Source organism: Jaculus jaculus, chromosome 5, assembly GCF_020740685.1.
Source record: "Jaculus jaculus isolate mJacJac1 chromosome 5, mJacJac1.mat.Y.cur, whole genome shotgun sequence".
In the NCBI taxonomy this organism is placed as follows: Eukaryota; Metazoa; Chordata; class Mammalia; order Rodentia; family Dipodidae; genus Jaculus; species Jaculus jaculus.
Genome location: NC_059106.1, coordinates 153,123,360 through 153,138,574, shown reverse-complemented (window position 1 = coordinate 153,138,574; position 15,215 = coordinate 153,123,360). Strand labels below are relative to the sequence as shown.

At 40.7% G+C, this 15,215-nt stretch overlaps 1 protein-coding gene across 1 annotated transcript in view; it reads right to left on the bottom strand.

Moving 5' to 3' along the window:
• Positions 1–15,215, bottom strand: part of Map3k7cl (MAP3K7 C-terminal like) — a 68,909-nt gene that overhangs the window by 43,534 nt on the left and 10,160 nt on the right. The window contains exons 3-4 of the mRNA XM_004654397.2: positions 8,064–8,345; positions 5,439–5,547 (exon numbers count right to left, since the gene is read on the bottom strand). Of these exons, the coding sequence (XP_004654454.2) occupies positions 5,439–5,547; positions 8,064–8,345 (391 nt within the window). The remainder of the gene's footprint in view (positions 1–5,438; positions 5,548–8,063; positions 8,346–15,215) is intronic.

Here is a 15,215-nt window from a genome sequence, read left to right as displayed (position 1 = left end):
GTCCAATAACTTGAAATAGCATTTTAAAAACAAGATGTTAACAGCTATCAGCTTAAGCTGATACCAGTATCCTTGACTTTTTCTAAATAGAGAGACTCCAGTGTCTAAATTTACAGGAGAGTGTGCCAGATTTTAACTCAGTAGAAGATAAAGAAAATTCTCAAGTAATTAAATGAAATTCTAATGTCTGCCCAATTCTAAATTCCTGTTCATTGGAAAGGAGCCAGTGGCTCTCTCTCATAACTCAGTAGGTAGGAGTCATATTTCACTTCAGTACATCTGTTATTGGAAAAACTCCGTGAAAACTCTCTTTTAGGAAGTTAACTGGGATGCCTAGTTTAGAAGTAACAGCCATATTAATGACAGGCATCAATGCTTGGATTTACAATTAGCTAAGTATTACTCATGCTCATGAGAAGTTCTAATGACAGGCTAGCATCTTCCAGGGCTACATATATGTTTCCCCACCCCCTCTTTCTTTTATTTAAGCCCCTTGGAGGAGCCTGTCTTATGGTTCATTTTCTGTGAGTGAACCATACATAACCAGTCCCCATTAACCAAAGCCAATCTATCACTGAGTTTTCTGAACCCTTTCCTCAAAATGTTTTCTGGGTCTGGAGAGATGGCTTAGTGATTAAGGCACTTGCCTGCAAAACCTGAGGACTCAGGTCTGGAGTTTGCTTGCAGTGACTGGAGGCCCTGGTGCACCCATTCTCTCTATCTGCCTCTTTCATAAATAAATAAATATATAAGTAAAATATTTTAATGTTTGTTATTGTTAACAAGAGATTTCATATGGTTACATCATGTGTTGGTGCCTTCATTTCCCTTGTCCCTGCCCCTATTCTGTTGAGGAGGCTCCTCAGTGGGCTTGCAAGTGTTCTCCATGGGGTTGTAGTTTATGCGTTGTAGGAGCAGCAGTCAGTTATTTTGGGGGAGAGGGAGTGCCTCTGGGCATGTTGTCTCAACCTGTGGATCTTACAATCTTTCTGCCCCCCTCTCCCACAAAATTAAATAAATAAAAATATTTCTAAAAATATTTTCCGAACTCAGTTATCACATCATAGCATGCTAATCCAGATCACATCCAATCCAGATCTTTGTACTGTTGCAAAATATAGCCTCTTCCATTCTCTGTAGATTCTAGACTCTTCCACCAAAGTTCTACCATTTCTATTATGCATTGCTCCCTTGCTTAAGGACTTCTTACTTCTGATCAAATGCAAACTCATTTGATGATTTTTTTAAGCCTGGCTTCATAACTGTCATCTACCTCTGTCTAACCAGGTATTCTCCATGGACCTCTGCACAGTGCTTGGCTTGAGAAACAATATGACCCCACACTTGTGCTCAGATGACACTAGTATCGAGTTTTCTAAACGCTCTTCCTGGCTTTTTTGTTCATGCTTTCTGCTTGAAGAAAATGGGAAGAAAAAGATGGTTTAAATACATGTAACCCTCCTGCTTTTGTACCTGGTACCTAGAATACCTGTCTATAATCCACCCACCTTTCATCCTTGTTTGACTGACACCTCTTCACAGAAGCTTGGCCAATTTCCCTAGGTGACACAGTCTTTTAAGCTGGTCTCTGTCTTTCAAAGCCTGTGTGATGGATCACCCTCTTTTGCACATGCCAGCATGTTTGGCAGAGTGATGAAAGCATGGGGACTAAGCAAAGGTCAGCTAATGATCAAAGGAGAAGTAAGAAACTTACTACCCAGTGACTGAGAATCCTCCACTGTGAAATCTACCTTGACATCTAGGAGAAGAGCGAAATGCAGATGGTGCACACACTGCCTAGTAAACAGACCACAACCAATTATCAGAATGACAGGGACAAGTTGAATGGTTAATTTGAATCAGATGCTTTGACAAGTGCCTCACCCATAAGGTGGCATTTCATTCTGCAAGTTACCATTCTATACATCTTATGGGAAAATGAATTCCAGTTCCAACCAAATCAAAGAGTTTAGTCCTAATCATACAAATAGTGATGCAAATGAGTTCAGAAATCTCACTTCTCTGACTCCAAAGTCCCATGACTTTAACTTCTACACAAAATTGTTTTAGGAATATGTGCAATTTCTATAATTTCTGGAGCTGGAGAGATTACTTGCTGATTAAGGCCCTTGCCTGCAAAGCCGAAGGACCCAGGTTTGATCCCCCAGTGCCCATGTAAAGCCAGATACACAAGGTGGCATATGGAGCTGAAGTTTGTTTGCAATGGCTAGAAGCCCTGGCACACCCATTCTCTCTTTCTCTCTCTGTCTCTCTTTCTCAGTCTCTCAAGTAAATAATTCAAAAAAAATTGTTAAAGGGTTGGAGAGATGGCTTAGTGGTCAAGCGCTTGCCTGGGAAGTCTAAGGACCCCAGTTCAACGCTTGATTCCCCAGGACCCATGTAAGCCAGATGCACAAGGTGGTGCATGCGTCTGGAGTCTGTTTGCAGGGGCTGGAGGCCCTGGCACACCCATTCTGCCCCCACCCTTCTCTCTGTCTCTCTCAAATAAATAAAATAAAATAATTTTTAAAACTACTGTTAAAACTTCCTGTAATTTCTGGAGGGAATAAGTCCGAGATTAGTCTGAAAAGCAATGAGTGTATCAGTATTCTCAAGGATGCCACTGCAAATATGGAATTACTCCCAGGAGGCCCATCTTCATTCCTCCATTTACTACTGAAGATGGACATTCTCCTGCTGCATGTGCACTCTGCGGGCCACGCACGCTGGAATTCAGAAGGCATGCGCGGCCTGCGTGGTGGAGAGCGTTGCTCGGTGCCTGTGTCCCAGTCCACATGCTCCTTATTCAAGAATGCACAGGGAGTGTCCTTGAATGCCTGGGAAGCATCTCTTTGTGCACTGACAACTTCATGTGCCTGAGCAAGCTTAGCACTCTGGTCCTGACCAACCCTTGAAGTGTGACATTTCTGACATGTATAAACATGTAAGAGTGTTTTCTTTTTCTTCACAGAGAAGTAATAGGCTTCCAAAATGAGAATGTACAGGAGTAGAACCTGGGAATGGAAACACAAGTCTTTGATGAGTGTTCTTAAGTGATGATTTTAATCAGGCAAAACTGAGACCACTGAGAACTCTTTTCTGCCCTAGGTGCTGTGGGCAGATGCACTGTCTAGGGAAATTGGGACACATTTATCATAAGACTAAAATATTTAATCTTGGTATTTATAAGACTTTTTTGTAGAAGTAGAGAGTAAGAAGTATTTAAAATAAATTATAATTCTTTTAGAAATGAAACATGAATTTCAAAAATGGGCATTCTAAAATCATTTGAAAGAGAAGAAAATGACACTCAAACAAATCAATCCAAGTGGATTGATAAAAACAGGAGAATTCCCAGTCAGGGCTAAGAGAGTTCAAAGATGGTGGCAAGTAAATTACAGGTTCTATACCTCTTGGACTTCAAGGGTACGTTTATTCCCTCAGCCAAGAACCATGATCCATCTCTCTATGACTTTTTTTCCTGTTCAGTACATTCACTTGTCTGGTTTGAAGTTATGTAATAATATTGCTTAAGAAAAGCGAGATTTATATAGTAAAACTTTTTTTGTAAGATTATTGATTACAGTAGGACTTGCTCTGTTCATGAGGGGCATGTGCAGGAGAAAGGAAATCCCCTTCTTCCGATGCCAGGATGGACTGACTTGCCTACTGGGAAGATGTCCCCTAACTGTTGTCTTACAGAATAACTCAAGAGGGAATAGAGTACAACAGAAGGTCATGAGAAGAATGCTGGGGAAAGAGCCACCTCCTCTTACTCTGGGGTACAGCCACCGCTGTGGCCGCACAGTATCAGAAGCTCCGGGCTAGCTGTGTTATCGTAACCTAAGCACGTCTGGACCATCTCACAGAGATGAAGCTCCCTCCTTCGTGCCATTTGGAATGATCTTGTTCCTTTTCAAACACTTATATTTTAATTTGTTTATATGTTTATTTTCTCTTGTGTGTGTATACACATGAGTGCAACAGGGTCTCTCTCTTCCACTGCAAACAAATGCCTGTCCAGCTTTACATGAATGGCTGGGGAGTTGAACCCCTGAGGCCACCAGGCTTTGCAAGAAAGTGTCTTTAACCATGGAAATATTTCCCCAGGTCCCTCAAACACAAACACTTATTTTTGAACATCACTTCTGTATAGGCATTTTAGGATTGAGAAAGAAACACAGGGATGTGCTGAAGAGATGGCTCAGTGGTTAAGATGCTTGGCTGCAAAGCTTAATGACCAGGTTCTATTCTCCAGCACCCACATGCAGTCAGATGCACAAAGTGGCACATGTGTCTGGAGTTTGTTTGCAGCAGCTAGAGGCCCTGGCATGCCCATTCTCTCTCTCTCCTTTCTATCTCTCTCTACTTGCAAATAAATAAATAAGTAAAATTTAAGAAAAAAAAGAGACAGTGGCTAGAGATGGCTCAGCAGTTAAGGCTCTTGCCTAAAAAGCACAAGGATTTGGACTTGATTCTCCAGTACTCAAATAAAGCCAGATACACAAAGTGGTACATGCATCTGGAGTTTGTTTTCAGTGGCTGGAGGCCCTTTCAGGCCTATTCTCTCTCTCTCTCTCTCTCTCTCTCTCTCTCTCTCTCTCTCTCTCTCAATCTCTCTCTCTCTCTTTTCTTCTCTTCTTTTCTTGAAAATAGATAAATAAAATATTTTAAAAAAGAAACAGGGGAGAATGAAACTCACTCCTTAAAAGACATGAGGCTTAAATGGTAATGGTATTTGAGCATGCTATTGTAACAGATGACATTAAACTAAAAGTGATGGCTGATGCCAATGGAAGAGAGCCAAGCCCTCTTTTCCCAGCCAGAGTGACCTCCCACTACACGGGGCCCCTTGTTCAAAGTTAGTGCAATTCAGTATGTGTGTTAAGAGGTCACTGAGGGGAGCCATGACAAAGGGTTCTAAGTATGGCAGCCTCTTCTCAGACCTTACTATTTCAAGACGCCCTGCCTCACCTGTCCCATTCATCACTCCTGCTACAGTCTATTTATTCAGCCGGAAGTGTAGGCACACCAGTGAGAACCAGCATCTCAAATTGAGGCTTCAACATGTGTGGCTGGACCTGAGACAGTGATATTTTTATATTACCTTGCCAACTGCCAACTCTTAATAAACATTTCCTCATGCCGTTTTAACAGTGACACACTCTGCTATCCTTAGAATCTGTGATAGCTCCATTAGCCCAATCTGAAAGAAAAGCTAAAACAGGGAAATAAAAAAGAACTAAAGCCACCAAATTAAGATGGGCAAAGCTGGAGGTATTCATGGAAGCCACAATCTAGCAATGTGTGATGAAACAGCTCATGCCTTATCATCAGGTCTTACAAGCATGCAATTTCAACATTTCTCCATGGAATCAAAAAGTTGGTAAAAATGTAGGACCCGAGAGAGGCAGACCTTCCCCCAAAGCAGAAGGTACCTGGGGTGTCATTGAGGCTGAAGGCAATGCGTACTGGCTTATCCGCAGGGACGCTGGCTGTGCTGATCATGTGGGCACCTGAGGCCCGGTCTTCTCCTGGGTCTTCCAGCTGAAAAGACAAGGAGCAGCCACTGTCACTTCACCTAAGCTCATACCTCTTTACTCAGAGGGCCTCTGAGATGAGAAGGCAGAGTGAGCAAACTTCCTTTCCCCACATCAAAAGTACTCACCTGTCCCATTCAAACATTTTTTTTTTTCTGGCTTATACAAAAATTCTTTGGGCAATATATACCTAGGATGAATGAAATATGGTAAAATATCTACCACATTTCAGTATCCCTGTACACTGATCAGGTCAATCTTGGCTTTAAAAAAAAATCACAGAGAGAGCTGAAGAGGTGGCTTAACATTTAAGGTGCTTGCCTTCAAAGCCAAAGGACCCAGGTCCAATTTCCCAGTACCCACATAAAACCAGATGCACAAGGTGGTACATACATCTGGAGTTCATTTGCAGTGGCTAGAGGCCCTGGTGCACCCATTCTATCTGCTTTTCTCTCTCACTCTGTCAAATAAATCAATCAGATTAAATTAATTAAAATTTATTTTTAAAAATCACAGAGTATTTTATTGTTGATGGGGGTAAAGAAAAGACAGTCTGAGTAGGGCATCAGATGGTGGCAGATTAAGCTACATTTCATGCTTAGAAAACCTAAATTCACTTCAAAATATTGACTTGGAAGGGGTAAAGAGTGCATATAAACCAGGCTTGGTAGCACATGCATTTAATCCCAGATCTTGGAAAGCAAAGAGAGGTAGGAGTATCGCTGTAAGTTCAAGGCTAGCCTAGGACTACAGAGTGAGTTTCTGGTAAGCCTGGACTAGAGTGAGACCCTGACTAGAAAGAAACCAAACAAAACACACAAGAAAAAATGAATATAATGGAATCATTTAAAGAATGCCAAAACCGTTGTAAAATATTTTTCAACTGTATGATTAATATTATGTGCTTTAGGTATCTGATTTCTTGTAAATCTTTTATATCTTGAAAGCATGATATAAGCAAAAGATGAAATGTAAATGCATCTTATCAGTGTTCTGCCTTACTTGTTAAATTATCATTAGTTAATATACTTAACATACAATGAATGGAACACATCCTACACATATGATGGGAAAGGTAAAATTGTGTGAGTATTTATGATTTAATAGTACTTAATCCAAATTTACTTTGATCAAGATATTTAATAATTTGATATTTGATAGTACTAGGAAAAGATATTAAAATAAATATATATCTTTCCTAATTAAGTACATATATTTAACTTTTCTATTTTTGTCCATGCCTGCCCTAAACCCTCCACTCTCCATCTCATGCAAACAGCAAACCAAAAAACCTGAGTAATATTTTAAGGAAAATGTCTCTAAAAATGGCAAAACATAAATAATGTCTTTAGCCATCTTTAGCAAGATTCTGGGAACTGAGATAGCAGGACATTTTCTCATGGTCAGGTTTTTGACTCTTTCCCATAACTTTTCTGGATCTAAATATAGCATCAAGAACACTGAATTTCATTTTTTCTGTAGTTTCTTGCACAGCCAAACTCAATGTGTATATGTACCCATATAGTGAGACATTCATACATTTCAAATCACCTTACCCACTCTGTGCAAAGAAAACAATCTTATGTTAAACACAACATAAAGCTTTGGGGAAAGAAAATCCATGAACTGTTTCTGACCCGTTAGAATCCTGTTGAGCACATTCATGTAACACTGCAAGTAACCCCATCACTTAGCACCCTGCTCCCCATGGTGTGTAAGTCTACATTACAAAGTACTGATATCCTGAAACAGTTTTTTAAAAGGAGGGGGTATAAAATTGTAATTCCTTGACATGGACTTTTTTTTTTTTAACTCTGACACACTTCTATGTAGTTTCTGGTTTGCATCAAGTGTTTTCTTAGCCACCTGTCCCTGGATAGATGCACAGACTTCTCAAATTAAACAAAAGAACACAATCAAAAGTCCCAAAAGTTGTAACGAAAAGGAAAAGTCTTCTTCCTGATGGGCATCGTACAACCCACACTCAGTCTGATCATGTAGGGATTGAAAGCCCTCTTCTTTAGATAACTCCCTCTACACTTGCCCTGCATCAAAAAAAAAGAAAGAAAGAAAGAAAGAAAGAAAGAAAGAAAGAAAGAAAGAAAGAAAGAAAGAAAGAAAAACAGAAAGAAAAGAAATAGAGAAAGAAAGAATGAAAGAGAGAGAGAAAGAAAGAGGTAACACAGAAGAGGTGGACATGAGCCTTCAGGATTTGATACACAGATCTCTGCCCCCTCTTCTAGCTAGGGAAATAGAATTGATAAACGCAGCGAATTTGAACACCTCCCCTCGGCACAAGGGAAAACATCTGTCTGCCTCAAGAGGATGATGTCAAGGTTGGGTGGATTTTGAATCCCAGGAGACATCCAGCACAATGTCCCTTGCTAAAACACCTTGCCTTTCCATGACACTGCCTGGGCAAACCGGGTCACAGATTCCTTCTCCCAGCGGGCGATGTAACAGCCGTGGTGAAGTTCCTGGGGGCTCCGAGCAGTTAGTTCCTTTGCACACCTGTTGCCTTACCTCACTTGGTTGTGTGTCTGCACTTGTGTAATCCAGGGCCAGCCACCGCTCGGGCCAGTCGTCGCCTTTGTGGAGGACAGTCTCAGCGAGAGACCAGGCTGCACCTGCCACATAGCAGCCACTGCCCATCTGAGGGGCAGAGACAGCTGTCAGCGCTCCCCCTGCTACCTGCTGTGCCTCAGACCCCAGTGTCCCATCCCACGGGACCTCCCTGTTCCGCTTGCCTCCACAGCCCCTCTCTCCTTTCCTTGCCTCTCCAACAGCCAGGATGTTGTCATGTTTCTAGAAAAGGCAAGAGCAAAAAAGAAAAAAAAAAAAAAGAAAGAAAGAAAGAAAAACCCTCCTCCCATCAGAAGCATTGATAAACAGCAAGTTGGGAAGAGTCCAAATGTTTTAATTCATTAGTCCTGGCAAACCTAAAATACAAACAGGCTTGCTTCACAAGACAGGAATGTCTTCGGCATGACCCAATCCGTGTGTGGATGTGTGTGTCTATTCCAGCAAACTGGCAAGGAGAGCATGACTCTAGTCAGCAAAAATGTCAGCCGCTGTGACCAGCTCAGACAGACCCAGCCAACTTGGACAGGCTACCAGCCGCTCTCAGATCATCACAGCGCTGATCCCACTAAGAACGTGAGGTTTGAGGTGGAGCCCGGGCTGGGCTTGATGACTTGATCCACTCTGCAAATGCACCCAAGGGCTGAAGGAGTCGATGGCAGCGAGGAAGAGAGCATTGGGAATTTTCAACCTTTTAAAAGACTGTAAACTTGGCTTTCTTGAGTATTTAACAATAGTCAGACCATGATGTTGGGGTTAGATAATTAAAAAATAAATCGCATTAAGAGACTGCAAGGACAAAGCATGAGCTGAAAGAAAATCTTTGCAAAACACACATCAGACAAAGGACTGGAATCCAAAGTATACAAAGAAATCTTAAAAGGCACGAAGGAGAAAACAGCCCAGTCAAAAGCCGGGCAAATGATCTGAAAAGACGCTTCATCCACAGAGATAAACAGATGTCAAGTAGACCTATGAAAGGCTGATCTGTTCCATATGTCATGAGCTGTAAAGTAAAGCGGAACTCCACGACACACCTACTCAGATGGCCTACATCGAGATATTGCCGTGCAATGTGCGTGAGGGCGAGGGGAGACTGGAGCTCTCATTCCTTCTCAGTTAGAATGAAAAATGGTGCTGGCACGTTTGAATACAATCTGATGGCCTCTTACCAATCTAAGAGTATGCTCTTACCATGTGATCCAGCAGTCACATTTCTAGGTATTTATCCAAATGAACTGAAGATGTACATCCACCTGAAAACGTGTGTGCAGATCTGGAGAGCAGTTTTATTCGTAATTATCCAAGCATGGAAGCAACCAATATGCTTGTCAATAGGTTACACAAACTGTAGTACACTCAGATTGTGGAATACTATTTAGGAATGCAAATAAATTAGATATCAAGCACCACCCAAAAAGATACTTAGGAACATTAGGACATGTTATTTTTTAAATTTTAATTATTTATTATTTGAGAGAGAAAAAGAGGCAGATAGAGAATGGGTGCACTAGCACCTCTAGCCACTGCAAATGAACTCCAGACGCATGCACCAAGTTGTGCATCTGGCTTATGTGGGTACTAGGGAATTGAACCTGGGTCTTTATGCTTCCTGGGCAAGGACCTTAACTGCTAAGCCATCTCTCCAGCCCGTAGAACATGTTATTAAGTATGAGAGATTTCCATGATACCAGATACATATCATTACATACTTGTCAAAGCCTATGGAATATATAGAATATAGATTGAATCGAAATATACACTGTGGTATTTGGTTAGCAATACTGTATCAGTGTTAGGTAACAAATTATAACAAATATGCTATGATGATGCAAGATTTTAATAAGGAAATGAGGAATATGATGGATGAGGAAATATAAGGAGACCATACTTGGTCAAATGAATGGAAGGGTGAAAGGATTTGTTATGATTCACAAAACAGTAAGGTTGTGTAGATTTGTACAATTGCAATATTCACATACAAACCTGTTTTTTTCCAGAAATAATCATGGCTAACATTATTTTTGGCTCATATCCCCCTATGTGGTATAATTTATCAAATACAGTTCTCATAACTATGCAATTTGTATCATTCCTGACACTTCTGAAGAGTAGTGATGGTCTGGTGAACAAAGTGAGGCTCAGCAAGTGTAAGTTAACAGCCTCAAGGGCAAAGGATCATTATAGGAAAAACACCCACGTATGATTCAGGCTTTCTCATTTTTCATTCATTCTGTTTCCACTACTTCAGAATGTACTCTGCATTAAAGATTCAAGAGAATTTTCTAGTTAAGTATGAACCTGATTCTCACTTGGCTGGAGAAGACAAAAGAATAACTTTCTTTAGTGGTCCAGCATCCAGATTCATGTAATGTTAGCTGCATTTATCATGATGCCTCCAGTTTGGCTCCAATGTTGTCCATCTGGAGTACCTGTTTTGTTTTGAATGTTAAGTGTGCCCCCCAAAGACCCATGTGGTGAAGGTTTGGTCTGCAGCTCATAGCACTACTGACAGGTGGTGGAACTTTTATTAGGTGGAGTCTCATTGAAGGAATTGGGTCACTGGGGTTATACCCTGAGAGGAACTGGACCCCTAGCTCCTCTACTCACTTACTCTTTGTTTCCTAGGGTGTCATGAAGTGAGCAGGGTCCTCCATTAATTATATACTCTATGATCTACTCTCTCTTTCCACATGCCCAAAGGCAACAGGGCCATGCATCCATGGGCTGAAGCCTCTGAAAAAGTGAGCCAAAAGAAATGTTTTCTTATCAGTTGAAGTTTTTGGGTCTGTTGTCACAGCAATGGAAAGCTAACCCAATACCATGTCTTCACTGGCTCCCAAATCATCCTCCTGGGTCTGCTTCTAGAAAGCTGATGGTGATGGTGATGTTCCTAAGACAATCAGTGACTGTAAGCTTCTGGTTTCCATGAGGATGACAGTAATGACATCAATGTGCATCAAAATAGTAAAACATTAAGGGCTGGAAAGATTGCTCAGTGGTCAACACACTTACCTGCAAAGTCTAAGGACTGAGGTTTGATTCCCCAGTATCCATGTAAAGACAGATGCACAAGGTGGTACATGCATCTAGGGTTTGTCTGCAGTGACTAAAGACCCTGGCACACTCATTTTTTTTTTCTCTCTCTCTCTGTCTCCTACTCTCTCTCAAATAAATAAATAAAATATTAAAAATTAAATCTTGCCAGGCATGGTGGCATATGTCTTTAATCCCAGCACTCGGGAGGCAGAGGTAGGAGGATCAGTGAGTTCAAGGCCACTCTAAGACTACATAGAGAATTCCAGGTCAGCCTGGACTAAAGTGAGACCCTACCTCAAAAAATAAATAAATAAATAAAATCTCAAGGACTGAAGAGATTGCTTAATAGTTAAGGTGCTTGCCTATGAAGCCTAAGGACCCAGGTTTAATTCCCCTGTACGCATGTTAATCAGATGCACATGGTAGTGCATGCGTCTCATGTTTGTTTACATTGGCTGGAGGCCTTGTTATTCCCATTCTCTCTCCCTCTCTCTCCATCCCTTTCTATCTCTCTCTCTCTCTGTCTCTCTCTCTGTCTCTGTCTGCCTCTTTCTCTCCCCCTGTCTCTTTCAAATAAATAAAAATAAATTAAAATGAAATCTTTCCAGGAATGATGGGTAAATGCCTTTAACTATCTTTAACCCCAGCACTTGAGAGGCAGTGGATCCCTGAGGATCCTCCCTGTGGGAGGGTTGTTGTGAGTCTGAGGCCAGTCTGAGACGATAGAGTGAATTCCAGGTCATCCAGGGCTATAGGAAGACCCTACATTGAACAAATGAATAAATAAATACATAATAATAACAACACATTGATAATATGTCACTAGGTGGTACCAATATTTACAATTTTTATTCTATTCTTTTCACCAGTGAATGTTTTTGCTGTTTGTTAGTTACTTTTCCATACTCATGAAAGAACACTTGAGATACATCCACTTAAAAGAGGGAGGCCTTAATTTTTCTCATGGGGTAGACAGTTTCAGCCCCTGGACACAGCCCCGATGCTTTGGGCCTGTGGCAGCACAGTGCATTGTAGTAAGAACATGTGGTGAAGCCTTCTTGGCATCCAGGAAACAAAGAAAGAAAGAGTCTCAATGCCTTCTTCAAGGGAATTCCCCCAACAACCTAACTTCCTTTCATCAGGCCCCACCTCATAAAGGTTCTATGACTGCCTAATAGTGCCTTAGGCTGGAGATCAAGCCTTTAACTCAAGGGTCCTCAAGGACCCTATCTCAGAAGCAAATTATAAAATTTAACATGGGAAATTATTCAAATGGGGTTTTTTTTGTACATGAGCATGCTGCTGAATTATAACCTACAAAATGCTCATAGTATAATATGAGCTCATAGTAGACTATTATCATAATAGTCATTCTTTGTATTTTATAATACAAACTTGAAATATATTTTTGTCAATATAATATAAACTATAACATATATTTGTCAATACAACAGGAATTTTATGGATATTTGGTACTTTCCAGAGTAGTGTTTCTCAAATTTGTCTAATTACTAGGTTTATCCCTTTCAAATACATCTATTCCCAGATTGCCACAGTGGTTCAGTAGGGCTGGGATAAATTCAGGGATCTATAAATTTTTAAAAATTGAAATTCAGGTGTTGAAGAGATGGCTGAGAGGTTAAGGAACTTGCCTGCAAAGCCAAATGACATAGGTTCCATTCCCCTATACCCATGTGAAGCCAGATGCACAAAATGGCTCATGTATCTGGAGCTCATTTTCAGTGGCTATAGGCCCTGACATGCCCATTCTTTCTCTTTTCTCTGTCTCTCTCTATTATTGCAAATAAATAAAATAAAAAGAAGAAGGAGAAGGAGAAAGAAATTCAAATGGTTATGCCCAACATTGAGTGAATGGTTTAAAAGGCATTTTCACCAACACTTTAAAATTAGTTCTGAGTTGCTATGTAATTATGCAGCCTATAGTCTCCAACAAAACAATGGTTCATTAAAGTGAAATAATCAGTCTTCCCTTATAGATGAGGTCAGCAAACTTTTTGTGTAAAAAGCCAATAAAGGGATAATAAGTATTTTGCCCTTTCTGGGATATTATGATCTGTACCATAACTATTCATTTCTACTAGTGCCACACAAAAGAAGATATAGGCATTATGTAGGTGAATAGACAGACTCCAACTTTATTGATGAAAACAGGAAACAATTGTATGTGGCTATGTTTAATAAAACTTTATTTACAAAAACAGAAAGCAGTTATGATGTGGCCCATAGATCACAGTTTTTCAATCACTGCCTCACCATTCTGATCTGAACATCCAATAGACAACCAGTCACAGCTTCACCTGTAGTGCTATATGACACAGGCAGAATCATTTTGTACAAAACAATTTTTCTATTTCTACCATGCTCAGTTCCCTCTGTCCTACTCATCCCTCCCAATTCTGTCCTCTATACAAAAATTTTCTAATGTCAGGTTTTCCCAGGCAGTGGAACAAAAGATATGCTGGCCTTACTATTCTAAAAAGCACTGGTATGTTTGTTTAACTCAAATATAAATGAGAAAACACTTCCTCCAGGCGGTCCGTGACACTGCATGCACAACAGTGGATGGGAATGTGTGCTGAGGGCTGCATGCATAGGCTTATCTTAGAACACTGCTCTTCAGAGTGGCCTCATCTTCTACTCCAGCCCCAGTCAAGCCTGAAGTCAGGGTTTTCTTTTTTTATGTTCTATTTTAGAGAGAGAGAGAATCAGCATGCCAGGGCCTCAGCCACTGCAATCCAACTGTAGACACTTCCGCCACCTAGTGGGCATGTGTGACCTTGCTCTTGCCTCGCCTTTGTGTGTCTGAGTTACATGGGATCTAGAGAGTCGAACATGGGCCCTTACGCTTCACAGGCAAGTGCCCTAACCGTTAAGCCATGTCTCCAACCCAGGGTTCTCATTTTTTAAAAAATATTATTTATTTATGTGAGTGAGAAAAACAGAAAGTGAGTATGGGCATATAGCCACAAACTCCAGATGCATGTGCCACTTCGTGCATCTGGCTTTATTTGGGTACTGGGAAACCAAACACTGGTTCTTAGACTTTTCAGGCAAGTACCTTAACTGCTGAGCCATCTCTACAGCCAAAGTTATAGTTACAGTCCAGTAAAACTTTTTGATATTAAAATCATAATTTCATGTACTGTTCAGTTTCATCTTTTGACAGTTTGCAAATTTAAAAATATAAAACACATTTTTAGCTCCCTGACCACACCAAAACAGGTGGTAGGACAGATTTTACCTCAAGCCCTTGGTCTATGCGGAATTGCCCATCAAGTCAGCACAGGGTAAATCACAGTTTTCCATATTAGAATGATGTTATGTTCTTGGTCTTTATAAATTGGTTTATCAAGAAAGTTAAAAGGCTTTTCCCTATCTTTTATAAAAAATACATTTATTTATTTATTTATTTATTTGACAGAGAAAGAGGGAGGGAGACACAGAGAGAGAGACAATGGGCACACCAGGGCCTTTAGCCACTGCAAATAAACTCCAGACACGTGCGCCCTCTTGTGCATCCGACTAACGTGTGTCCTAAGGAATTAAACCAGGGCCCTTTGGCTTTGCAGGCAAATGCTTAACCACTAAGCCATCCTTCCAGCCCAACCTTTTTTTTTTTTTAATCATTGATTAAGTTTGACATTTTTGTTCTAACTTAAACATCAAACACTTGGAGAAAAAAATAAAATTTTCTGTGACATTCTAGACTTGTAAGAAAATCATGAATTGTGGGTAAGATGACAGTATAGTTTCACACTGAAGCAGCCTAAGAAGGGAAACAAGCAGAAAAACAACACCCTTCTACTGAAAAGTGAAGGTGTATAAGGAATTATCAACCACAACATAGAGGTAGAAGAGACTCAGATCTTCTAGAAAGCAGAAAACCAGCCAGGATCAATGTGGAGGTGCCGGCAGCCAGGATTGGAATGCCTGCATGGCCAGCGCAAAACTACAGGAGCAAAAACCAGGTGAGGGTATTTTTTACTCACGCCAGCCTTTTCACATAGTCAAGAAACCTGAAGGAGAAGACAGCAG